Raw genomic sequence first — 27,312 nt, forward strand, 5'->3', positions numbered from 1 at the left:
GGACACCTTCCATGATGGTAGCATTACGATTTCTAAGGGGGGAAAAACCGCACTAAGAGACTTCTTTAACACAACTGTCTCGGCGGCGGGTTGGCCTGGTAACTTAGAATCGGCGGTAAAAACCTCGTGAATATCGTAAAGTGACATTCTGATTTCGAAAAAAAACACACACCGGGCAATTTCAATGGATTCGACATGGACATATCGAGCAGACAGGACGACGTGTGCAGGGAAACAATTGGAAATTCGCACTACTAAACTACCTGAATTAATGTGGGTAACTTTCGTGAGTTCTAATTGGTCCATGGTTTCCAAAGTAATCGTTAACCAATGGAATCTCACGAAATTTACCAAATAGAAATTTTTGTATATCGAACACAAGTATTGTCAACCCACTCCTTCCCCTCCCAGGATTTGTAATGATACCTAATTTCCCCTAAATCGCAGTTTAATACAAATGCCGTCTTGTGTATGTCAATACTGACAAAGGCACACAGGCACTTGACAGAATTTGTTTTTAGGTCTTCCGCTAAACTCCACCGAGCTGAGGCGAAAGGGTCTTCGTTTTCGATGAGGGGGTCTTCGTTTTCGATCAGGGGGTCTTAGGTCTTCGGTCTTCGGCCCTCTCGCGCTTCCTCGCCCAAGATGACAGCAACGAAGGATTATTCAGCGCTCCCGCTCCAAAAATACGCCTGCATTGCAGGCTAACCGCCATGAGACTTGGTGATATGTGCGGTATATAAGAATTCATTCATTCATTCATTCATTGAAATCCAAAAAGAAAGAAAAGAAAGAAAATCCAAACCTACAAACCACAAACCTACTACGGGCTGAACTCTGAAGTACTGGGTTCAAATATGAAATCAACTGGTCCACATACGAGCTACTCTTGGGGCTGAGAATGCTGGATGTAGAGAGGCCACCTAAACGAAAGAAAAATTTTAAGGAGCAGGTTAAGTAGCAGTCTTGTCTCTAGCCGGGAATTTAAGATGATGGATTCGAAATTGTCGTTCAACGCTCTCTAATTTCAAAATAAGAACATTATTATCCTGTAGCTATACATATTTGACCCTGAAGAGGATGTTTTGTTGCGGGCATGAAAACAGGCAGTGGTAACTCACGACCTTCAGGTAGGTGGGTGGCCCACTCTCAAACGCTGGACTTCCTTCTCTTTGTGAAACAAAATATCTCGGAGCCTCGACTCTACGGGCCTCGGTTTGGTGTAAAAAAAATAAGATGGGGAGGGGGTGGGGAGAGGAACCTTCCTTTGATCCACCAGCGAAAGGGATAGATGGTTTGAACAAAAAGCCTGTTATTGCGGGGAGACAATATCTAGTAAAGTGCAGTTTCGGGTGCATTTAACATGTCATGATGATATGCCTTTCTGTAAATTGGTTAATGACATGTTATTTGCACTATTTACTTGACCACAGCATCAGCCGATCACCGCGATTAAGAGGAAAACTCACGTTTATACACGCAGTAGTGTCCGTTTCCATGATAGTTTGACTGACAAGCACAGCTGTAAGACCCCACGGTGTTTGTGCAAACGGCGTTCGCGTGACAATTGTGCGAGCCACTTGTACATTCATTGACATCTGAAAATTTTGTTACATCGAAACAAAACTACTCAATGTCATGTTTGAATGTTTATCACATCATAACACAACTCATTATCTGATACCAGTACAAGACACTGCACTGAAACGCATGCGCTAGAGGATTTCCACGCATGCGCATAGCTCATTACCCTCAAATATCCTAATGTGAATAATTGTACAGCTGCCTTGTTACTTAATTGCATAAATGCATATTTGTTAACTTGGTCCACGCAGCAGTGATTAAATTTTTTCTTAGGTAATCCTCGTTTTCAGTTTCACTATAGTTATCTGTAAATACCGTTGAGTAATATTGTGTGATTGCAAAAATGCGCATTTTCGTATGCAACTGTACTGAACAAAGTTGTTTTCTTAAATCGTTTTAAAATATGTTCATTAGATTAGAACAGTTTTGAATTGATCATGAGGGTGGAAAGTTAGTTCGCTTTTGTTATGGTTTTGCTTTACGGAGATCTTTGATTGGTTAGCAAAACTCGCGCTACCTTCTCAACAGATGAGAAGAAAAACCACCATTAACCAATCGCGACTTGTCCGTACTCGTTTTACCGTGTTTAACACCATTATAGTTACATGTATTTACTTTGAGTTCCGATTGGTTTATTGTATTTTTTTTTTATTTAAACATATTTTATTGTCAAAGTTTGCCCCAAGAGAAAAAAAACTCATCGAGAGGGCTCATTAACGCCTGTAGTGATTACTTCACGATACTCAATGAAAAAAACTGCTCTATTATACCATTTACATCGTCGTCATCATCACCATCATCATCATCATCATCATCATCATTATTATTTCTACATGTACGAAAAGTCGTACCATTACATCAAATAGTATCCTATGAGCTGTTACCACAAGCAAAAGAACTCTTCCATTTCTTACCGCTGCAAGTTTTTCCATTTCCAGTAAAACCGGGTTTGCACGTACAAACATAGGAACCGATATTGTTAACACAATTGGCTTTGGCGTGACAAACTGCAGGAGAAGCGCTACATTCATCAATGTCTGAGGAAAAACAATAGTAAAAGACACTGAGTTAGTTCTATACACACACACACACACACACACAAAAAAAAATTTGCTAGGCTTTTTGAAACCGTATATGCTGACAGAAAACATCACGATTTTAGTTGGTGAACCTGTTACATGTTTTTTCTTTTCTCTTATAGTCTGTTTACAGCATTTCGTTCGTTTAACCTCATAGAAGAATAAAAGTAACTTTCTCTTGTTGATTAAGATACAGTCCATTATTAGTAGTAATAAATGAGCTACGATCGCAGTTAAGAACGAAAATCAGTGACTGTGATTGTCTCATTTATTTATTCTTTTATCCACTGTTCAAATATATGAACTGCATACACTCCACTTCCATCCCGGAGGTATGATAGGAATTCACAAAATGACCAGCTTCCAGTTGGCTTGATAGCTCAGTTGGTAGAGATGATGTATCGTTATCACAGGGGCCATGGGTTCGAATCCCTTTTAACCCTGAAGTTTAAGAGGTTGTCGTATTTAAGTTGCTTAAGTTGGGTATACAACTTCGATGGTCGTTCACTTCTCAATTCGTTCATTCACAGTTCAACTTGTATATGACTTTCATAGTCATGGAAGCCTATTACTCAGATTGCTCAGCTAACATAAATGCATTATTTTTGAGTTCCGTTTTCATTGTCCGCCCAATTTCAAGAATGGAAACGATTGAATGCGAGGTCTCCTGAGTGGAATTTACTGAAAATGCATTCATTTGCAATACGAAAACAACTTTTAAAATGCCGTTATTTGAAGCATGGTTAATGTAAAGGCTGAAGAATTTTACTTCTCTTGTGTCCCGACCGCTGGTCAATAGGAACGAAGACTTTGGGTACGAGATTGGCATCGACACTTGCATCCTTTTCTTGTTACGTGGACTACTTGACAACGATGATTCGTTTCGTCAAGGCCTGCTGAACGTGATCAAAATGGCTGTGCGATGCAAGGTATAACGCTATCCAGCGGATAAAATGTACTTCAACCAATACATTTTATCAGCTGGATAAAGTTATCTACTCTTTGAACATGTGGGGCCTAGCCGATAAATCGGTGGTACGTGTAAATTAGTCTTAAGACAACATTTTGTCCTCTTATTGACCAAGACTGTTTTACTAGTAAAATTGGCTTTGACATTTACTGTGCACTGAAAAGAAACTGCCTCTGCGTGGAAACAGGTTAATCTCTTTAAATTTAAATGGGAGAAAAAGAAACATGGAAATAGCTTAGTACTTTTATCAAAAATTCCGCGTAAGTTTTCCATTCGGCCACGATCGCGATTTTTAACTTGTTTCAGGAATTGGCATAGCTTAGAATGATGCAAACAAGAGATGAGATGGAAGAAATATGCAAGGCAATGAGTCTCCACGTTTTTCATGTTACAAGCCATCAAGTCTTTTCTGGTCACCCATGGCCAGGCACTTTTTAATAGCTCCAATGCACTAGCATACTAACTTGTAGGAAAACCGGTTTATTATATTTAGGTTTCCTTGGTGTAAGCGTGACTTTTCGTTTTTCGATGTATTACAAAAAATAGCTGACACGTTCCCTTGAATTAAAAACCACTCTAGAATGGTTTTCAATCAATTGTCTTAACACCAATCACAGCAAATGTAAACAGCACAATTAACCAATCAGAATTCGAACCGAATGATACATCTATCCGCGTTAAGTGCGGGAAAACGAGTACGAGCAGGTCACAAATTGTTTGGTTTTGCTTCTTATTGGTTGAAAAAGTGGTGCAAACTTTGCCAACCAATCAAAAAGCGCAGTAAAACAAAACAAAAGCAAACGCGAAATTACTTTCGAAACTCAATTTGAAAGCTTCTCTGCAGCATCTTAATGCACCAAATTTAATCCAACCAAACACAAATTAAAGTAGACAATGTTCAGTCTGGATGGAAGCAACCTAACAATTACCACAAGGAAAAGAAATCATCTATTCCTCACCGCTGCAAGTTTTTCCATTTCCATTAAAACCGGGTTTGCAAGTGCAAACATAGGAACCAACGTTGTTACTACAGCTGGCTTTAGCGTGACAAACTGCAGGAGAAGCGCTACACTCATCAATGTCTGAGGAAATACAATAGTAACAGAAACTGAGTTAGTCTTTAGGTTCCTACACAAGAAACAAAGAAACAAATTCGCTAGGCTTTTTTGAAACTATATGCTGACAGAAAACACATGACGAATTTGGGGACCTGTTACATGTGTTTTCTTTTCTCTTATAGTCTGTTTAAAGGATTTCATTCTTTTAACCTCATAGAAGAATGAAAGTAACTTTTTCTTGTTGATTATGACACAGTCCATTATTAGTAGTAATAAACGAGCGACGATCGCAATTAAGAACGAAAATCAGTAACTGCGATTGTCTCATTTATTCATTATTTTATCCACAGTTCAAATATATGAGCCGCATAGACTCCACTTCCATCCGGCTTCATTTCAATAGGTGTGATAGAAATTCACAAAATGACCAGCTCCCAGTTGGCTTGATAGCTCAGTTGGTAGAGATGGTTTATCGTTTATACAGAGGTCATGGGTTCGAATGCTTTTCAACCCTGAAGTTTAAGAGGTTGTCGTAATTTAGTTGCTTAAGTTGGGTATACAACTTCGATGGTCATTCACTTCTCAATTCTTTCAGTCACAGTTCAACTTGTATATGACTTTCATAATCACAGAAGCCTATTGCTCAGCTCACATAAATGCATTATTTTTGAGTTCCGTTTTCAGTGTCCGCCCAATTTCGAAAATGGAAACGATTTAAACCGAGGTCTCCTGAGAGAAATGTACTGAAAATGCATTCATTTGCAATAAGAAAACAACTTTTAAAATGCCGTTATTTGAAGCATGGTTAATGTCAATGCTGAAGAATTTCACTTCTCTTGTTCCCCGATTGGTGGTCAAGGGGAACGAAGATACGAGATTGGCATCGACAAGTGCATCCTTTTCTTGTTATGTGGACTACTTGACAACGATGATTCGTTTAGTCAAGGCCTTCTCTGTACGTGATATAAATGGCTGTGTGACGCAATTTTGAATCCAAAGGCATGATTTCATCACCTCGTTGTTATTGCCTTTACAAAAACATACGCAGGTGCAAATGCATGATGGGTAAGGTACAGAGAAAGGTGGCGGCTTTTACCACAACACCTTGCGAGCCGATCACGGCCAATAGTCTGCCCCCTGTACCAACAAGATTGTGTATGCTAGGTTTGAAGATTTTGGAACTTGTCTGTGCGTTTTTATGAGTTTTATAAGGTTTTCAAAAACGAGGAATTATGGGTAAATATATCAGCTGCCATTTTTTTTGGTTACAGTGGGATTATCATTACCTACGTTCAACTGTACTTTCTGTGCCTCACGCTACACGCTTCAAGTCCGGCTCCCTGCGTTTTGCCCTGTCTTCATTCGCGAACTCTTTATTTATTTATTTATTTATTTATTTATTTGCACTCACTCTACCCACCCAACAGCCCAGCTATCCTAAACAGATATATTTATTAGATTAAAACAGTTTTGAATTGATCTTGAGCGTCGAAAGTTATTTCGCTTTTGTTATGGTTTAGCTTTACAGAGATTTGTGATTGGTTAACAAAACTCGCGCTACTTTCTCAACAAATGAGTAGCAAAACCAACATTAACCAATTGCGACTTGCCCGTATTAACGCGCTTAACACCACTATAGTTACATGTATTTACTTTGAGTTCCGATTGGTTTATTGTATTTGTATTTATCATCATCATCATTTATACATCTACGCAAAGTCGTGCCATTACATCAAATGATTATCCTATGAGCTGTTACCACAAGCAATAGAAATCTTTCATTTCTTACCGCTGCAAGTTTTTCCATTTCCAGTAAAACCGGGTTTGCACGTACAAACGTAGGAACCGATATTGTTAACACAATTGGCTTTGGCGTGACAAACTGCAGGAGAAGCGCTACATTCGTCAATGTCTGAGGAAAAACAATAGTAATAGAAACTGACTTAGTCTTTAGGTTCCTGCACAATAAGCAAAAAACAGATTTGCTAGGCTTTTTGGAAACTATGTGCTGACAGAAACATCATGATTTCAGTTGGCGAACCTGTTACATGTGTTTTCTTTTCTCTTATAGTCTGTTTACAGGATTTCATTCTTTTGACCTCATGGAAGAATCAAAGTAACTTTCTCTTATTGATTAAGATACAGTCCGTTAATAACATAACATCAAATGATTATCCTATGAGCTGTTACCACAAGCAAAAGAACTCTCCCATTTCTTACCGCTGCAAGTTTTTCCATTTCCAGTAAAACCGGGTTTGCACGTACAAACATAGGAACCGATCTTGTTAGCACAATTGGCTTTGGCGTGACAGAGTGCAGGAGAAACGCTACATTCATCAATGTCTGAGGAAACACAATAGAAGCAGAAACCGAGTTAGTCTTAAGGTTTCTACTTAATAAGCAAAGAAACAAATTTGCCAGGCTTTTTTGAAGCTTTATTCTGGCAGAAAACACAGGAGGATTTTGAGGAACTTGTTACATGTTTTTCCTTTTCTCTTATAGTCTGTTTACAGGATTTCGTTCTTTTAACCTCATTAGAAGAATGAAAGTAATTTTCTCTTGTTGATTAAGACACAGTCCATTGTTAGTAGTAATAGATGAGCGACGATCGCAGTTAAGTACGGAAATCAGTAACTGCGATTGTCTCATTTATTAGTTATTCTATCCACAGTTCAAGTATATGAACTGCATACACTCCACTTCCATCCGGTTTTATTTCAATAGGTGTGATAGGAATTCACAAAATGACCAGCTCCCAGCTGGCTTAATAGCTTAGTTGGTAGAGATGGTTTATTGTTATCACAGAGGTCCTGGGTTCGAATCCCTTTTAACCCGGTATATAACTTTCATGGTCACGGAAGCCTATTGCTCAGCTCACATAAATGCATTATTTTTGAGTGCCTTTACCTTCAATTGGCTGCCTCCTGCACCATCAACATTGTGTATGTAGTTTGAAGATTTTGGAACTTGTGTGTGCGTTTTTATGCGCTTTTATAAGAAATATGGGTAAAAACATCAGCCGCCATGTTTTTTGGTACAGTGGATTATCATCACCTATGTTCAACTTTCTTTGCCTCACGCTACACGCTTCACGTCTGGCTCCCTACGTTTTGATCCTCACCCCATTTTCGCACTCTTTGCACTCACTCTACCCGCGCAACAGCTCAGCTATCTTACAGAAACAATTTTCTGACCAGTCTTTAATTTACACACCTTCGGTTGCCATGTTACAGTCAGCGAGGACATTCGTTCCTGGTATGATGGAGTAGAACCAGTATTTGCCACTGACAGCTTGTCCTCCTTCATTCGCTTTTATTTCTTTGCAAGACTTGGCCGGCAGCTTAGAGATGGAGCCGAGAGGAACTGTGAAGATGAAGCCATTTAACAAAGTTAGCTCATTCAATCTGAGTAGCAATATACTTAGCTGTGGTGCTGTTTGTTATGTTATAAAGGTGTGCTTACTTGTGAGTCTGTGGATGAAATCCTAAGGTGTAACCATTTAAATGAAAGCTTCTGAGCAGTACTTTCCTGTGGTGATGTTTATTATGCTGTACAAGCTAAGGTGGTTTTAACTTTTGAGTCAATGGATGAAATCCTAAAGTGTGACCATTCAAATGATAGCTACTGATCAGTACTTTCCTGTGGTGCTGATTATTGTGCTGTACAAGCTCAGGAGCTTATGACCCCGGAGCCTCCATCTACCCTATATGGGAGATAGAGGCTCCGGGTCATAAGCCCCTGACAAGCTAAGGTGGTTCTAACTTTTGAGTCAATGGATGAAATCCTAAAGTGTGACCACTCAAATGAAAGCTACTGATCAGTACTTTCCTGTGGTGCTGTTTGTTATACTGTATAACGTGGCTCGAATATCTCAGTCTGTGGATGAAATCGCGGTTATTATCGATATAAAAAAGAAAAAAAAAATATCTAAACATAACTTAAACTCATACCTGTTCTAACATCGAGCTTGACATAATATCGATCGGAGTCCTTAACAAAATTCTCTGGACTCGCTTCCTTCGTGCGGTTGTTCCATTCACACACACTCTCTGAAACCACGAAGTTAAAACTTTGACAGACGTCTTCTTCTCTGCATACGAAGAGACATTCAGCATGGCCAGATGGTGCATAGCGCTTGTTATAAGTGTGTCCCTGTAACTTCATACCGGATATTGGCAGCTGACGGGGTCCATTGCACTGCTCGGCAGTTGAGGCTTTGTGAACCAGGCCAGTTATAGCAATCGCGAGGATAATTGGTGTAAACGCGGCCATTGTATATGACTCGTCGGCAAAAAGGAAAACCTACAATCGAAACATCAACAAAGGTGATATTAATCTGTATCACAAATTTCCTGAAATTTGCTATTGTCTTATTTATTATGGAATATGAAATCCGCCCGCTTGTTGTCACCGTTTCGTCGATTGATCAAAAAATGAAAGGCCTGGAAGGCAAGATACACCATTGCACGCAATGAACCAACAGCCATTATTAAAAACTGGATCATTGTATACTGCAATTCCAGGGTTTTGATTGGCTGAGCGGCCATGGTATATGAGCCATTATACCATGCCCGAGAAGTAGCGACCATAAATTGTTTTCTGGTTGCTCTTGAAAACGAAATCAGCAAGGCCTACCAATACTACTTGATTGTTTTTAATAAAACAATTATTCCACTCGCGCTTGTTGGATATGAGATGATTATAGCCAACTCGGCGCTACGCGCCTCGTTGGCTATCCATCATCTCATATCCGACGTGCGCTCGTGGAATAATTGTTAATTATCTAGTGCACAGATATAATGGCACTTCTTTCTGTCATTTTTTTTAGCGGGAAAACAAGATAACTGTCGACATTTCAGGTGTCGTTACGGGGACAGCAAGGTACATACATATCCTTTATTCAAACACGATAGGGTTTAAAGCTCAGAGCTTGTGGGGTCGTGTGAAAATAATTACAATATGAAACTATATTAAAATAGTGATAACATATACACTGAGTGTTATCGCGCTCCACGCGCGTTGGATCCACTCAGCTCGATTTCCTCTTTAGCCAGCCGCCACGAGATTCTTGAAGTGATGCCAATACTAACGGTTCGTGCGTTTCGACGTCACGCGTAATACTGCGTGGTGTGGCAGTATAGGACGACACTCGTTTGACTCAGGGCTTAATTCGCTCGCGTGACTTGCGGCGTTTCACACGAAATCCAAACGAACCGAAAACGAAAACTAATGCCTTATGGTTTCCCGCGTATATCACGAGGATGTATTGCAGCCTAAATCCATCAATCCTAGCACTGAAAATTTGGCACCTCGCATGATTGCGTAAATTTTTACATGTTAAAATTTCTACGTTTTTCATTCATGTTGTTTGGAAGGTTGTTATTTCTTAACGATATAAAAAGGTCAACTTTTTGTGCTTATTTTTTAAACTAATAAGACGTAATTCAACCCACGCGCTTTGTTTGCTTGCTTTGAGCTACAACTAGTTAATAATTAAACATTGCTAAATTAAACCCTGACTGAGTGTTTTCGGCTCTTAAAATTAATATCACTAGCACCTAATTAAGTTGTTACTAAACGAACAGCAAACTGATCGTTCAATTTCGAAAACTTATTATATTCAGTGGAAATATTTGAAATAAACGAAATAAAATAAAATGAAATGAAGGAAAATGGACAAAACTAAGCAGTTGAAAAAACAAATTGTCATTTTTTTTGGTGTTTTGGAAGTTGGGCAAGTTCAAATGCAGCCCAATAATCAAATTTTTGACAAGTTTTAATAAAATTGTCTAGTTTATGAGGCCGAAACCTGCTGTCGGTATAAGCGCTAAGTGGTTGTTGGTGAAATATATTTTAGAACAAAAGTAATTAGGAACTCTTGAATATAAGCGATGGTTGAAACTCTTCAAGTGCATCATAGTCCTTTCCACCATTTTAGTCATTTGAGCCAAAGGTACTTCCCCTTATCCTCTTCCTGTTTAACCTGTCAAATGAATTTTCTTGGAGTGTGCCCAGTTTCGAATGCATTCCGGAGTAGTGGCCAATACTTGGGTTCCTGATGAATACTGAATTTGCTGTCAAGCTGAAAATCAGCCTGTAGAGTTAGTTCTGATGAATAAAAAATACAAACTTATTTTTGTCAAAAGTTTTTTTTCCATCAGTATTCAATCGAATTATTGATGAGCGCCAATGTTCTCCTAGCTTTTCTTTGTCCCATTCATGTGTAAACACGCATTCAAATTTTTTAAGAGCCCTACATGGAGACTCTTTGTCTGTTTACCTTTTCTTGTGTTCCTCCCGCTATGTTTAAAATTCCAGTTTAGGATTAATTTTGAGCGAGCAATTTTCCAGTACAAGCTACTGGACCGAGGAAAGTTGTTCTGACTTCACAACTACGAAATCTGGTCATTTCATCTCAAACATTAATGGGAATCGAAACATTTTTCGAGAAAGTTAATGTTTCACTTACGTCCAGGAGCTAAGAATGCGTGTCAAAGTTTTTCCCCTGTCAGGATGTCAAACTCAAACAAAAACTAGCCGGCAGTAGGAATCCATTCACTCGCAGCATGCAAAGAAATCCGGTTTCTTTTTCGGCTAGATTGCGGGAATGACTCTAGAGTAGTAACTTACTACTTTTAATTAAACAGCGTCCTATCCAAGATAAACAGCTTTCAGTTCAAAGCGATAAATTTAACATAGCTACTAATAAAGAAAACTCTAGTTTTGAATTAGCCTTCTTTTAGTTGCATTCCTCTCCGATTTTTTCAATGGATGAACGTTATTTGCTTGTGTTGTTAAGTGGAAGTATTAGGTAACTTAACTGGAAGTTTTTAGCTAACTGAAGCTAGGTGGAAAGGATAACTATTTTAGCAGTATGTCTAACGAAAGAGTCGTGTTAGAGAGTCTTGGTACTTCTTGTTCTGCGAGTTGTTGACCAATGACTTTGAGCTGTACGGTACTAGTGCAGAATTTAGACAATAAACGAGTTTCTGCTTTATATATAACGGGAAGTTCGTCTTAAATAAATTGTGATATTTCCTTTTTATTTTAGTATTAAAAGCACACGTATCACATCTCCACTTCCCGTAACTTTGTTTAATTTCCTTTAAGTGGACTTGTGGTTTTTGAAAATTAATTATTAACCACCCTAAATTATATCGCCTCTCCAGAAGAAAAGAGTATTTCTTGGTTTGAGTATCTAAAATTAATTTGGCTTAGGCCTTTGCTGTGAAAAAATTTCCTTGTTTAAATAGAATTTTTCAAACCCTTGACTCTTAATTACACTGGATACAACTATAACGGTATTTGGTATTTTCCTTGTCGAATTAAAATATAGTGTTTCCAAACTCTGCAAATTTTCACTGGTGCACCAAAAACATCGTGAAAAAATTAATTGCCGAAGGAACTAAAAAATGCGACTGGAAAATGCAGCAGAACTGGCGTAATGTTCAGGTTTTTACTGATTCGAGTTCTTTAGAAAAGCAGTTCATAATAAATTCAAGGAAGAGTTATAAGAATATTGAGGATTAAAACCCTAACACCCTCCCGAATCACAAGCGAATTTAAAAGGTTAATGAATATCAAAACTTATATTTTTGAAGTTACTGGGGTGTCGGATTTTATTGAAAAAGACGTAAAAACCTGCGGATTTCTCAGCGCAACGACGTCTATTAGCGCGGACATGACAAACTTGTTCTAATTGAAACAAACTTTATTGCAAGAACGTCTTGCAGTTTAATTGAACTGCCCTGTATTGTCTTGACGCCTGAAAATTCAAGATATGTCTTGAGCAGGAAAAGTAGATGTTTATCTCAATTTCCCGACGCAAGTTGTATAATACTCTGCAACATTGGTATAGTGGCTATTTATACTAATAGTACAAGTTGTTGAACAAATATGTCGCTTTGCATCGCAAAGACTGCAAAGACATGGCTGTTGTTCTTGTCGGAACTGAGAAAAGGAAGGTTTGGTTCGGACGAACAAAGACATCCCGAAACATTTTCATGCTGCAAGACCGAGTTCAACTCGTAGTGTTCCAGCAATTGGTAATCTTTGCGTGCACAACTTTGCCTACCATGGTTAGACAAATTGCGCACTAAGCAGCTTCACTTGAATAAACAAGTGGCTCATTCGAAGAAAATACACTCTTATAGGACAGGCGGCAATTAAATTTTACTTTGGTGCCAAAACCACCCTTTATTTCTGGCAAAGCGATGCTGCACGCTTGTAAAAATTCTGAACTTGGTACACAACCATTTTTTCGCCTGGCCACTAGGTCCGGGATCCCGGCCTGTATATTGCACAAGCAAGAGAAAAAACACATGAAGCTGCAAGGCATGGAAGGTTATAAGGGGCAATTTCCCTCCATCTTGCAACGCATCTCGCAAAGTTGCGAAAAGTAGAGGAACTTGTCTACTTTTTCTGCAACCTGTGACGCAGTTTTTAGTTACGAAGACTTCAAGAGGGGAAGTCATACGCGCAGTTCCGTTCTCAACTTGTTTCGCAATGGCGTTACTATAATTTTCAGGAAAAAAGCCAGAAGTATAACAGTACTTTTAAGGAGAACTGTGGGCAGTGTATTGGTTTGAACAATCGCCCCTCACTTGCACTGCAGCTCGGGTTCGAATCCCGTATTTGTTATGTGTGGGTAGATGATGTTGTTGCTCTCTTCCTTGCTGCAAAGGTTGTTCTCTAGATTCTGATGTTTTTCTCCCTCCACAAAAACCATTACGGACATTACTGTCAAAATCCTAATGAAAAGCACCTACAACACATTTTTTTTCTCGGCCTCTGAACTTCGTAAAGTTTAGTTACACCACAAGTCGAACCTAGATTTTGCAAAGAGATTTGGTACAACATTTTCGTCAAGATGACTTAAAGTTGGAACAAAGGATGTTTTTCCTCACCTGTTTAAAAATGGACCTGATGCACGTTCAAAGTGAAAGATAAACTGTTATGTTAACTAACTGAAACGGCGGAACACTTTTAAAGAGTCGTGCGGGTGGCTGACATTGATATGAAGGTGTTTATTACCCAGTTGACAGGTGAAATACAGCTTCCAATATCAGAATGCAAATAGCTAGGATGACAGCCTACGCAGCACGATTATAGGAGAGAGGAAGTCATTTATAATGAGAAGAGCAATGATCTTTTCTTTTTCTCTAACAACGATTTTAGTTAAAAATGATGTTGTTTAGGGTTACGAGTTCAGCTTACTTTCTCAGTATAAAGTAGGTGATGACGAGTTAAACACGCCAAAGACGTCATTTAATTTAATAATAATAATAATAATAATAATAATAATAATAATAATAAGAGAATAATATTGATAATTCTACTTCTATTTTTACCTTGCTACTTTTTTCATAACTATATGCATATATTTTAGATGTAGCATGCTACACTTTACGCCCTACCACATTTTACAACGAATGGCAGTTTTAAACTGCAATTATAATAATAATAATAATAATAATAATAATAATAATAATAATAATAATAATAATAATAATAACAATAATAATAAGATGGATATTAATAAGATGGGATAGCGCCGCAAATATCTGCATATGCAAACTATCAGTCATCTGGTCGAGCCCGTTATCCGACACTACATGTAATCGCCTTGAGGCGTCCAACCAGTTTGCGCTCCTAATCCTAACCTATCTCAGGTGGAGGCAACATTGCGCATAGACAGGAAGGCACGTAAAACTGTCGTGGAGAATGGAGGCAACAACAATAATAACAGCAAATTTTATTATTATACCACACTAGAATACAGAAGAAATAAATGTAAACACTGGTTATGCAAGTATAATGCTACCTAGAAAATACCTAACAAGGTAACCTAGCTAGGAGGGATAACAATAACTATGTATAAATGTCAAACGTAGTCGTAACAGGGAGCCGCAAGTATAAAATAAAAATAAAGCACACACAAAAGACTTTCTAAGTAAAATGGTGAGGGAAAAAGGAGGAAATGTTGAAAGATTTAATATGAAGTAGTAACAGCCTTTTTAAAGGAACTGTATAGGTACTAAGGCTCTTTAAGGATTCTTCAATATTGCAAGCACTCCAGTAGCTCGACAGCTATCCTGTACCTTTCAAGGAAGGACAAAAGGCGTGGAATGAAATCTGTTGAGCAAGAATACAAGCTAACTAAAATTAAAGCAGTCGTCAAAATGTATCAGAATCCAGATCCTACTATAAAGTTGGTGCTTGATTTTGAGGAGAGAGCAGCTTCCCAGGGAAACCAGTCTCTGATTTTAGAAGCTTTGAAAATGTCGGGAGAACCTGGGATTGGGATCGAGATTCAGTCAGCCTCTCATCCGCGACACCGATAGACAAGAGCTTCCTCCAGACAAGTTCAAAGGCCAACTAAAGAAGTCTACGAAAGATCAATTATGTGAGACTATCAGGGGACAGGAGTGACAGGGCAAATTCTAAGCGTCTTATGTGGGATGACGAGGAGATTAGTACAAAGGAGTGGTTTAAGTGACTCAAGAACTGGGCGGAGTGTCCCACCCATACAATTGCTGGAATCTTTGAGTTGCATGTGCAATTACTACGGGGGTGGAAATATGGCCGTTGGCTTTTTTCCTGGCTAGTAAAAGCGCTAGGAAGGGTAATTTTCTTAATTGTGTTGTCCTCGATTGCATGTTCACTAAGGAGACTGTTTTTTATGCATGAAATCAAAACCTTTTCCTGCATGTTACGTTACCCACAGTTTTTTGTTAAAATGACTGGAAAATAAAATGGAAAAAATGTTCGACTCTCGTTAGAAAGAACTCGGATTCGGTTGTGGAATTTTTTTCCAATATGTTTGTGTCAGTAACTTTCACATTGAGTCCAGGCTCAAAACTCAACATCACATTTCTTAGTGCACATACTCGGCAACACATCGACACCCAAGCCTTAGCAGTATGCAGGATGTTTGTGCGCGAATCTAGTTTAATCCGGAAAAGGAATCAAAGGTCACAGGTTCGACTCCTGTTGGGAGAACTCGGAATTTGTTTTGTGGATTATACTTGTGTCACTAACTGAAATTTATCTTTTACAAAAGAGAAATGTTTGAACTAAACTTTGGTCTTTGTAGCGCGCGCGATTTCTCAATAGATACTTATGTAAAAGGCCCATGACGAAAGGCACTCTGTAAACTAGTTTCACCATAACTCACGATTCACCTCGCGCTATTAAATTCAATAACAAACATACATGTATTATTGGCGGCCGCGTGTCACACAAATAATAATAAGAAGATTGAGTGTTTAACTCAGTTTTATTACAGCAGTTAACTGTCATATAGTTGACATCAAAGCAAATACAATATATAAATGATGTATAACTGTTTCTCCTTACTGGTTAACTGATTGTTTTACAGATGTGTTCTATTGTAATAAATATCTCTGTCAAGACCACTGAGCAGTTTTCAATTGTGTGCCCTAAAGCCAAAACCGTGATTACTCTGGCCAATCATAACAGATGTAGATAGAACAATGAACCAATCAGAACTCGAAGCAAAAACATGTAACCGGTGCCAAGCGCGGGAAAACACGCGCGAAAAAGTGGCGCGGGTTTTTTCGACCAATCACAGAGCGTAGTAAAGCAAACGCAAAATTACTTTCGACACTCAAATGAAAACCACTCTATGATGTAACACATATGGTGTGTCTAGAAGGACGTTTTACAAAAGGCTTGTATTACTACCACCATATTCTCATCACCTGTCTGCTTGAAGATATATTGATAATGAAAGAAGAAATTACACACTGAATTTTAGCATAAATCTATGAGCTCCTGTAGTTGATGACCTTCCTTCTTCTCCTACATACTAACAATGAATTTGCTTTGTAAGGAGAAATTATATGTCGATTGCTGACAGGAGCTCCTTCTATAGCTACAGAAAATCCCTTGGTTGATTATGTTCTTTATTCTTATTACCTATCTGCTTAACAGCCTATTTACATTGTAAAGAGAAATTACATGTTGGTCACTCTTGAAAGTAAGAGTTCTACCCTTGTCATAGAGGGTATGGTGCCCAGTCTATTATATGCTAATGTATGCTTTGTATACGGAAGCTACTAAGCTATTCCATATTCGGTTGAGAAACTCAGAATGATCAACTTATATCTATACAGACTACAATACTTGTGGTCTGTATAGATCACATGATAAGTTGACCATTCTGCTACATATGCTATCCATTTGTGCTATCTTTACAAGCAATAGTAGTAATAAAAATGACCCTTCTTTTGAGCCGTCAAACTTGTGGATTTCATGCCCAAACTCACAAGTTAGAACATTGCATGAACCGAATTTTAGCTCTGGATTTCAAAGGCTAAACTTCCATCGATAAGTTCTGCAATATACAGTTCCTTTACGGGTAAATCATTAAAACTAAAGTAACCCGGAATAAACGGACTAAATTACTACAGATAAATACTAGAAAAAGGTTTGAGTTTTCTAACAATTGATTACGGTATTTGTTCCTTACCTAGCTCTCCTAATCCTCCTTTCCCGTACCCCTCGATCTCTAGCTAAGCAAAAAGTTTTCACACGGCATGAATTTTTGCGTTTCGTATGTTACTTTAGTGTTTGTAGCTATTTCAATTAACGTTGTCGGAAAGCCTATGGGGCTCAGGGATATTTAGTTAGCATGTGCTCAATTAACCCCCGAAAGCTCTTCTATGTGAAAATAAACTACTTTTACCGTGAGACATAAACCGCTCAAAAATATCTTTGTATTAATAGAAACCGTCGCTAAGAAACCCGAATTTCTCGGACACTCAAGATGCCCAGAACTTATGCGCAGTTGCAAAAAGAGGCACCGTCCTTAATAAGTTGTCATTGTCATGCGCGGAGCTACTGGAGCAGAGGTTAAGTTTTTAGAAACTTGAAACCCCCACTTTAAAGTGCCCCTGGGACGAAAATTTTCCATCTTGTTGCGAACTAAATAACAGCAGAATACAGTTTATGAAGTAGAATCCATATGAAAATTAGCCATGTGGAATTTTTTGTGTTGAGCCAATGACGTCACTTCCTGTAATTTGAGCCTTAACTTCCGGAACAAGGCCAAGTAATGGCGGCCGTGAAATCTCGAATAAAAAGCTAAAAAAAATACTTCCAATCGCCGTAAAGGATTGAAATTTGGTAACATGAGTAAGAAGGTCATATTCTACACGAAAATGCAAAAAGATGGAAAATGAAATTTTCGTCCCAGGGGCACTTTAACAATGGCTTTTTAATCGACCATTAATAGACTATTAATGTGGTCTCTTCAAGAATGTTTCTCTTCGATTACTTACTGATGGAAAGTCTATATTGATAACTGACTCCTCCACCAGTGAATCTCTAATTTGCAGAAAAACTTATTTTCAGTTAAAAACTGAATACTGTGTATTTAACGGGTCCGCATTAAATTTTTTCGGGTGTAATGAATGCGCCTTTCCCATTACACTTACACTTAACAATTATCCTTTGAAATCCAGTGGAATATGGCCAGATACTAAGCCGTAGAGCGAGTTGGCTAAAATCAGGGGATATTCAGCAAGATTGAGGAGGATAATTGTTTTATTATTCAACACATCAGTAACAAAGCACAGTTTTATTACAGAAAAGCTGGAGACGATCTTTATTTTCCTATTTTTCTGCCCGAAATTCGAAATTACGTATATCGCAGATATCTTCTGACTACGGACGACGAATATTGAGTGCATTATAACCACATTCGGTCTGTGTTACAATGTGTTGAATAATAATGTACTATATCTTCTTACTTCGAATGGTGACTGGTTTAAAATAAATAAGAGGCTACAACTAGTCATACTATTCCACACTACAAAACAACAACAATAACAACAAAATAGCGGCTTAAAAGATGAACCCGCCCGACTATACTACAGCGCCTACCCCCTCTCTCCCCCCCCCCCCCCCCCCCGTTACCACCCACAAAAACCCGAGCTAGCAGGCAGCGTTCACGACATTTTTACATGTTAGGCTCAAAGAAAGTAAGACCAGAAAATGTCCAAACTTGCACCGCTTACAATCTTCAGAATCCTCTGTGTTTTACATTAAACTATGGTACAATATCAAATACAGCTAGTAAATACAAAAAACCGTGATTCTCTGCACTTCAGTGGTAATATGGTCACATTTTGTTTAGAAAAACGTTATTTTTTTCTACTTCAGAAGTTGCAATTAAGATTTTTAAGATCGGTCAAAATTGCCCTTCTGTTTTGTTGTTAAAGAAAACGGTAAAAAAAGCGGTATTTTGCGCGCCTTTCCAGTTGCTGGAACTAACCACCGGACAGTTCAGTTTGTAAAAGAGACAGACGAGACGCGCCATTTTGAGGGCTGGCGCTACAAAATCCTCCAGAATGTCCTTCTGAAAACAGTAGCACCATAAATTAAGGAATTCAAACGGCTTCAGTCCTTCACATTTGCGAACTAATCTGTCAGATTGGCTAGTTATACATCAGGGATTTATGCAGTGCCCAACTCCCTCCCCCGGGGTAATAGTAGGACATTTCTCCCCAGATTTGCCTTGAAAGGGGACGGACATTATTCTATCCTGGGGCATTGACAGAACATGCAGTCTCGGGATTTTCACTTCACATCACTGTCATGTCTTTCATTGATACGTTTATCGACAATCTGACGATAAATTTGTAATTAATTATGTTTAAGGAGGGCAAAAATGAGATGGTAGATCCTCAGAATGAACGGTTACCTGAGCAATAATGAGTAGTAAGACTTCTCCGAGAGCTAGTTTGGCCCAAATTAGCTTTGATTAGAATCAACCCACGAAATCAAGCCACGAAACTAAGAATTCAACCAATTTTTTAACTGTACCGTGGGGCATTTGAAAAGCTCATTTGTCCCGGTCGTGCAAGGGTACCTTGGGTGCCAGACGATTTTCTTGAGTGGTAGTTTCCGGTTCGGACCGAAGTCTCTTATTTGCCGTGAGCAGCGTCGGTTTTCGGCCGACAACGATGGGCCTCCGGGCGATTACGAGTTCACTTGGCGCGCGAGGAAAAGCCTCTGGTACCCAGGGTATGCATGGGGCATTCACTGATTATTATTATTATTATTATTATTATTATTATTATTATTATTATTATTATTATTATTATTAATCCTAATGCCCGGGTGGGGGTGAGGAGATGGGCACTGCTAGAGGTTACTGATGAATTAGTTCTGAAAAAGCGAAGGCGCCCTCATGACTTTGTCAAAGCTGCTTCGAATTGTAGCCATGTTAATGTGAACGTCGCCTGAACTACCTAAAAAGCGCGTTTTTGATCACTTCACGTTACCTCATAAAACACTTCAATATCACTGGGAGTAAAATAGGACTTTCCAGCAAAAAACGCACATCGACCAGATGAAGAATACCCTGGGGGGAGGGCATAGGAGTAGCCGCAAGAGGTGTGGCTATTGTATATCTGACTGTTAGGGTGTATGTAGATTCCGTGTCCTCTACCAAAAGCCGGCCCACGATCACTTCTTCTGTATGTGGCGTATCTATATTGTCCTGATTTGATCCGTAGCTTAACAGGATTGTACCTACGGTTGTAGTTGTACAGCGAGTAGATAAAGGCTTTACTGGAATAGGTGTAACCTGAATCTGGAACAAAGATAAACACGTTTTACACCTACATGGTATAACTAAAAAAAATCTAAATGATTTAATTACTTTGGGTTAAGAAAAAAAAAAACAAAAAAAAAAAAAAAAACAGGACATTCAGTTATTTATAAGAACATTTTTCAGATGGGAAATTACAAACCCCAGTCCTTAAAAAATATAGTCGAGCACCACCATTGAGACTGTAGAGTAGACTAAAAGTAATCGTGTTTTATTCCACAATTGGAAAAATAACTGAAGAATTATTGTCTTGAGTTAGTGCACGCTAGCTGCACAAGTAGCTTACTGAGGAAAACACAACAAGATAAGTGATAATTTAATAATCAAACTAAAGTGGAAAAGTGACGGGATGAAGAGCAAAGCCGGATACTTACTACTAGCCCAAGAGACATCTGTATATCCGCCAAATATGTAACTGCCGACTTTGATGATAGTAACAGTAGGTCCCTTTCCATCACATCTGCTATGGAATGTTGAGGACAGCCAGCCATGCGACGAAGCCCGCCAGCATAACAAAAACCTGCTACGGACTGAGTTACGAAGTACTGGGTTTAAATATGAAATCAACTTGTCCACATACGAGCTACTCTTGGAGACGAGAATACTTGATGAATAGTAGAGGCCACCTAAACGAGACAAAAATTTTAAGGAGAGGTTAAGGTGATTCCGCTGAAAAAGAAGGAGTATTTAAAATTGTCTAAGACTTGGTCCAGTTCATGACTATGTTATGAGCATTACAAAAATGCAATAAAAAATGGGGGTCACCGTGCTCGTTTTTGTGCAACCTGGATGGCTATTATAGTAAATAGATGACCCACGAGGTTTATATTAGGAACGCTAGTAATCAGAAAAAGGAACTAACATTTCTAGAAAAATTAATTTCTTGCATAAAAATATCGAAGCAGTTCAACAAAATCTACTTTAATCTTACACAACAAACTATTTTCATTGAACTGGAATTAAAACTATGAAAGAAATTAAAGATTTTGCTGTGTGCACGTAAGCAGCACTACCTAAATATGTGCTTTTTAAAGCATTCAAATAAAAATATCTCATAGTAGAGTATTAAACTTTTCTTTAAATCGCGATATATAGTGGTCAACCGTATGACATTTAAATTGATTCATTAAAAAATGGGGGTCACCGTGCCCGTTTAGAAGAAAAGGACCATTTATTTTCCTGCCGAGCTTAACCTCAATGAAATCCCGTAATGTTGTGCGCGCGCGCGCTCGTGCGCGCGCTAAATGACCCGAAAAATTATGGGCAGCAAGGATGCGCAATGCAATTCGATGGAATCACCTGAAGTAACAGCCTTGTCTCTACCTTGGAATTTAAGATGATGGATGCGACATTGTCGTTCAACGCCCTCTAATTTCAAAATAAGAACAGTATTATCCTGTAGCTATACTTATTTGACCCTGAAGAGGAGGTTTTGTTGCGGACATGAAAACAGGCAGTGGTGACTCACGACCTTCAGGTAGGTGGGTGGCCCACTGTCAAACGCTGGACTTCCTTCTCTTTGTGAAACAAAATATCTAGTAGCCTCGACTCTACGGGCCTCGGTTTGGTGTAAAAAATAAGATGGGGAGGGGGTGGGAAGAGGAACCTTCCTTTGATCCACCAGCGAAAGGGATAGATGGTTTGAACACAAGCCTGTTATTGCGGGGAGACAATATCTAATAAAGTGCAGTTTCGGGTGCATTTAACATGTCTTGATGATATGCCTTTCTGTAAATTGGTTAATGACATGTTATTTGCACTATTTACTTGACCACGGCAGCAGCCGATTACCGCGATTAAGAGGAAAACTCACGTTTATATAAGCAGTAGTGTCCGTTTCCATGATAGTTTGACTGACAAGCACAGCTGTAAGACCCCACGGTGTTTGTGCAAACGGCGTACGCGTGACAATTGTGCGAGCCACTTGTACATTCATTGATATCTGAAAATTTTGTTACATTGAAACAAAACTGCTCAACATCATGTTTGAATGATTATCACATCATAACACAACTCATTATCTGATACCAGTACAAGATACTGCACTGAAACGCATGCGCCAGAGGACTTTCACGCATGCGCATAGCCCGTTACCCTTAAATATCCTAATGTGAATAATTGTGCTGCTGCCTTATTACGCAATTGCATCAATGCATATTTGTTAACTTGGTTTACGCAGCAGTGATTAAATTTTTTCTTAGGGGATCCTCGTTTTCAGTTTCACTATAGTTATCTGTTAATACTGTTAGTAATATTGTGCGATTGCAAAAATGCGCATTTTCGTATGCAATTGTACAACAACGTTGTTTCCTTAAATCGTTTTAAAAAAATGTATATTAAATTAGAACAGTTTTGAATTGATCATGAGGGTCGTAAGTTAGTTCGCTTTTGTTATGGTTTTGCTTTACGGAGATCTTCGATTGGTTAGCAAAACTCGCGCTACTTTCTCAACAGATGAGAAGCAAAACCAACATTAACCATGCGAACGCGAAGTCGCGAAGTCGTACCATTACATCAAATGATTATTCTATGAGCTGTTAGCACAAGCAAAAGAACTCTTCCATTTCTTACCACTGCAAGTTTTTCCATTTCCAGTAAAACCGGGTTTGCACGTACAAACATAGGAACCGATATTGTTAACACAATTGGCTTTGGGGTGACAAACTGCAGGAGAAGCGCTACATTCATCAATGTCTGACGAAACACAATAGTAACAGAAACTGAGTTAGTTTTTAGGTTCCTACACAATAAGCAAAGAAACAAATTTGCCAGGCTTTTTTTTAACTATGTGCTGACAGAAAACATCACGATTTGAGTTGGGGAACCTGTTACATGTGTTTTCTTTTCTCTCGTAGTCTGTTTACAGGATTTCGTTCTTTTAACCTTATAGAAGAATGAAAGTAACTTTCTCTTGTTGATTAAGACACAGTCCATTATTAGTAGTAATAAATGAGCTACGATCGCAGTTTAGTTCGGATATCCGTAACTGCGATTGTCTCATTTATTAATTGTTTAATCCACAGTTCAAGTATATGAACTGCATACACTCTACTTGCATCCGGCTTCATTTCAACAGGTATGATAGGAATTCACAAAATGACCAGCTCCCAGTTGGCTTGATAGCTCAGTTGGTAGAGATGGTGTGTCGTTATCACAGAGGTCATGGGTTCGAATCCTTTTCAACCCTGAAGTTTAAGAGGTTGTCGTATTTTAATTGCTTAAGTTGGGTATACAACTTCGATGGTCATTCACGTCTCAATTCTTTCATTCACAGTTCAACTTGTATATGACTTTCATATTCACAGAAGCCTATTGCCCAGCTCACATAAATGCATTATTTTTGAGTTCCGTTTTCATTTTCCGCCCAATTTGGAGAATGGAAACGATTGAACGCGAGGTCTTCTGATTAGAATTTACTGAAAATGCATTTATTTGCAATAAGAAAACAACTTTTTCAATGCCGTTATTTGAAGCATGGTTAATGTAAAGACCGAAAAATTTTACTCAGCTCTTGTTTCCTGATCGCTAGTCAAGGGGAACGAAGACTTTGGGTACGAGATTGGCATCGACACTTGCATCCTTTTCTTGTTACGTGGACTACTTGACAACGATGATTCGTTTAGTCAAGGCCTTCTGTACGTGATCAAAATGGCTGTGCGATGCAATTTTGAATCCGAAGGCAAGACTTCGTCACTTCGTTGTTATTGCCTTTACATAAACAAGCGCATGTGCAAATGCATGATGGGTAAAGTACGATCAAAGATGGCAGCTTTTACCACAATGCCTTGCAAGCCGATCACAGCTTATAGGCTGCTTCCCGACCAACAACATTGTGTATGCTAAGTTTGAAGATTTTGGAACTTTTCTGTGCGTTTTAATGAGCTTTTATAGTGTTTTTGTACGCTAAGAACTATGGGTAAAAATATGAGCCGCCATGTTTTTTGGTACAGCAGATTATCATCACCTACGTTCAACTTTCTATGCCTCATGCTACACGCTTAACGTCCGGCTCCCTGCATTTTGATCCTCGCTTCATTTGCGCATTCTTTGCACTCACTCTACCCGCGCAACAGCCCAGTTAGCTTATAGAATCAAATCTGTGACCAGTCTTTTACACACCTTCGGTTGCCATGTTACAGTCAGCGAGGACATTCGTTCCTGGTATGATGGAGTAGAACCAGTATTTGCCACTGACAGCTTGTCCTCCTTCATTCGCTTTTATTTCTTTGCAAGACTTGGCCGGCAGCTTAGAGATGGAGCCGAGAGGAACTGTGAAGATGAAGCCATTTAACAAAGTTAGCTTATTCTGAGTAGGAATATACATAGCTGTGGTGCTGTTTGTTATGTTATGAAGGTGTGCTTATTTTTGGGTCTGTGGATGAAATCCTATAAAGTGTGACCATTCAAATGAAAACTTCTGAGTAGTACGTTCCTGTGGTGCTGTTAATTATGCTGTATAAGGTGGTTCTAACTTTTGAGTCAATGGATGAAATTCTAAAGTGTGACCATTCAAATGAAAGCTATTGAGCAGTACTTTTCTGTGGTGCTGTTTATTAGGCTATACAAGCTCACATGGTTCTAACTTTTGATTCAATGGATGAAATCCTAACGTGTGACCATTCAAATGAAAGCTACCGAGCAGTACGTTCCTGTGGTGCTGTTTATTATGCTGTACAAGCTAAGGTGGTTCTAACTTTTGAGTCAATGGATGAAATCCTAAAGTGTGACCCGTTCAAATGAAAGCTACTGAGTAGTACTTTCCTGTGGTGCTGTTTATTATGCTGTACAAGGTAGTTCAAATATTTGAGTCTGTGGATGAAATTCAAAAGTGTGACCATTCAAATGAAAGTTACTGAGTAATACTTTCCTGTGGTGCTGTTTATTATGCTGTATAAGGTGGCTCGAATATCTCAGTCTGTGGACGAAATCGCGGTTATTATTGAAATAAAAAAGAAAAAACATCCAAACATAACTTTAACTCATACCTCTCCTGACATCAAGCTTGACGTAATATCGATCAGGGTCCTTAACAAAATTATCTGGACTCGCTTCCTTCGTGCGGTTGTTCCATTCACACACACTCTCCGAAACCACGAAGTTAAAACTTTGACAGACGTCTTCTTCTCTGCATACGAACAGACATTCAGCATGGCCAGATGGTGCATAGCGCTTGTTATAAGTGTGTCCCTGTAACTTCATGCCGGAGATTGGCAGCTGACGGGGTCCATTGCACTGCTCAGCAGTTGAGGCTTTGTGAACCAGGCCAGTTACAGCGATCGCGAGGATGATTGGTGTAAACGCGGCCATTGTATATGACTCGTCGGCAAAGGAAAACCTACAATCGAAACATCAACAGGGGCGGTATTAATTTGTATCACAAATTTCGTCAAATTTGCCATTGTCTTATTCAGTATGGATTATAAAATCCGCCCGCTTATTGTCACGGTTTCTACAATTGATCGATAAATGAAAGGTCTGGAAACAAGATACACCATTGCGCGCAATAAACTAACAGCCATTATCCAGGGTGCAGATAGAATGGTCATTCTTTCCTGCGCCTGTCCTTTTCCTTCATCGTTTTTGCAACGCGCGTACAACATTAGTGACCTTAAGATTCTAGGACAAGAACGAGTTTTTCCAATAAGAGTGGGCTTGCGCGTGGACCAAGTGTCATTTTCGGGCGCGAAAAACAAGGTAACCGTTGACATTCAGGTGTCGCAACGGGGACGGCAAGGGAGCTTGGGATGGGTTTTCGCGCTCAATGCGCGCTGAATCACTCAGCTCGATTTCCACTTTGGGTTGCTGCCACGAGATTCTTGAAGTGGTGCCAATACTCACGGTTCGTGTGTTTCGCAGTGACGCGTAATACTGCGTGGTGTGGCAGTATAGGGCGACACTCGTTTGACTCAGGGCTTAATTCGCTCGCGTGACTTACAGCTTTTCTGCGGTTAAGACATTCGCACGAAATTCAAACGAAACGAAAACGAAAACTAACGCCTTATGTTTTCCCGTGTATATCACGAGGATGTATTGTAGCCTAAATCCATCAATCCTAACACTGAAAATTCGGCACCTTGCATGATTGCGTAAATTTTTGAATGAAGGAAAATGGACAAAACTAAGCAGTTGAAAAAACAAATTGTCATTTTTTTGTGTGTTTTGGAAGTTGGGCAAGTTCAAATGCAGCCCAATAATTAAATTTTTGACAAGTTTTAATAAAATTGTCTAGTTTATGACGCCAATGGAACTTGCTGTCGGTATAAGCGCTAAGTGGTTGTTGGTGAAATATATTTTAGAACAAGAGTAATTAGGAACTCTTGAATATGAGCGATGGTTGGAACTCTTCAAGTGCATCATAGTCCTTTCCACCATTTTAGTCATTTGAGCCAAAGGCACTTCCCCTTATCCTCTTCCTTATCCTCGAGTGCATTCCGGAGTAGTGGCCAATACGTAAGAGATAAATACCGAGAACGGAGAGGGATGTATATGGATTAATACCGACGTTCGAGGTATTTATCTGACTTATTTCATGAAATTATTCCTTTGTTCAAGGGGACAAACGCCGGCTAATTAGTACCGTCACACTTAGGTGAGAAACGGAGAACAATAGAAGCAACCTGATGTGTGCGTTTCTCGCAGTACTGCTAATGTAAATGAGGGATTTATCTGTATAAATCCCTCGTTTCAGTTAGTTTAATATTCATGAAGGATGTAAGTTAAAAAAAAAGGATGTTGAATAACAAAAGAAAATGTGTGATTCATGAAATAATTTTAGAATAAATACTGAATTTGCTGTCAAGTTTTCTTTTATAATAACAAAGCTGAAAATCTGCCTGTTGAGTTAATTTCTGATGAATTAAAAATGCAAACTTATTTTTGTCAAAAGTTTTTTTTTTTCATCAGTATTCAATCGAATTATTGATGAGCGCCAATGTTCTCCAAGCTTTTCCTTGTCCCATTCATATGTTAAAACGCATTTAA

At 38.9% G+C, this 27,312-nt stretch overlaps 2 protein-coding genes across 2 annotated transcripts in view; both read right to left on the reverse strand.

Moving 5' to 3' along the window:
* The window catches only part of LOC146478180 (uncharacterized), a 30,541-nt gene extending 16,929 nt beyond the window's left edge, over positions 1–13,612 (reverse strand). Inside the window, exon 1 of the mRNA XM_085112911.1 lies at positions 13,598–13,612. The gene's annotated coding sequence lies outside the window, so the exon portion shown is untranslated. The remainder of the gene's footprint in view (positions 1–13,597) is intronic.
* LOC146478181 (uncharacterized) lies at positions 1,453–26,292 on the reverse strand. The gene is made up of 13 exons (XM_085112534.1): positions 25,317–26,292; positions 24,451–24,600; positions 22,903–23,025; positions 22,145–22,273; positions 20,706–20,957; positions 20,003–20,313; positions 8,642–8,993; positions 7,905–8,054; positions 6,912–7,034; positions 6,481–6,603; positions 4,593–4,715; positions 2,499–2,621; positions 1,453–1,598 (listed from the first exon to the last, which is right to left on the reverse strand). The coding sequence occupies exons 1-13, from the start codon at positions 25,636–25,638 to the stop codon at positions 1,453–1,455; spliced, it is 2,427 nt and encodes an 808-aa protein (XP_084968660.1). The 5' UTR covers positions 25,639–26,292.
* Between the last annotated feature and the right edge of the window lie 1,020 nt (positions 26,293–27,312).

Source organism: Pavona decussata, unplaced genomic scaffold (genome assembly GCF_977016875.1).
Source record: "Pavona decussata unplaced genomic scaffold, jaPavDecu1.1 SCAFFOLD_67, whole genome shotgun sequence".
Classification (NCBI taxonomy): Eukaryota; Metazoa; Cnidaria; class Anthozoa; order Scleractinia; family Agariciidae; genus Pavona; species Pavona decussata.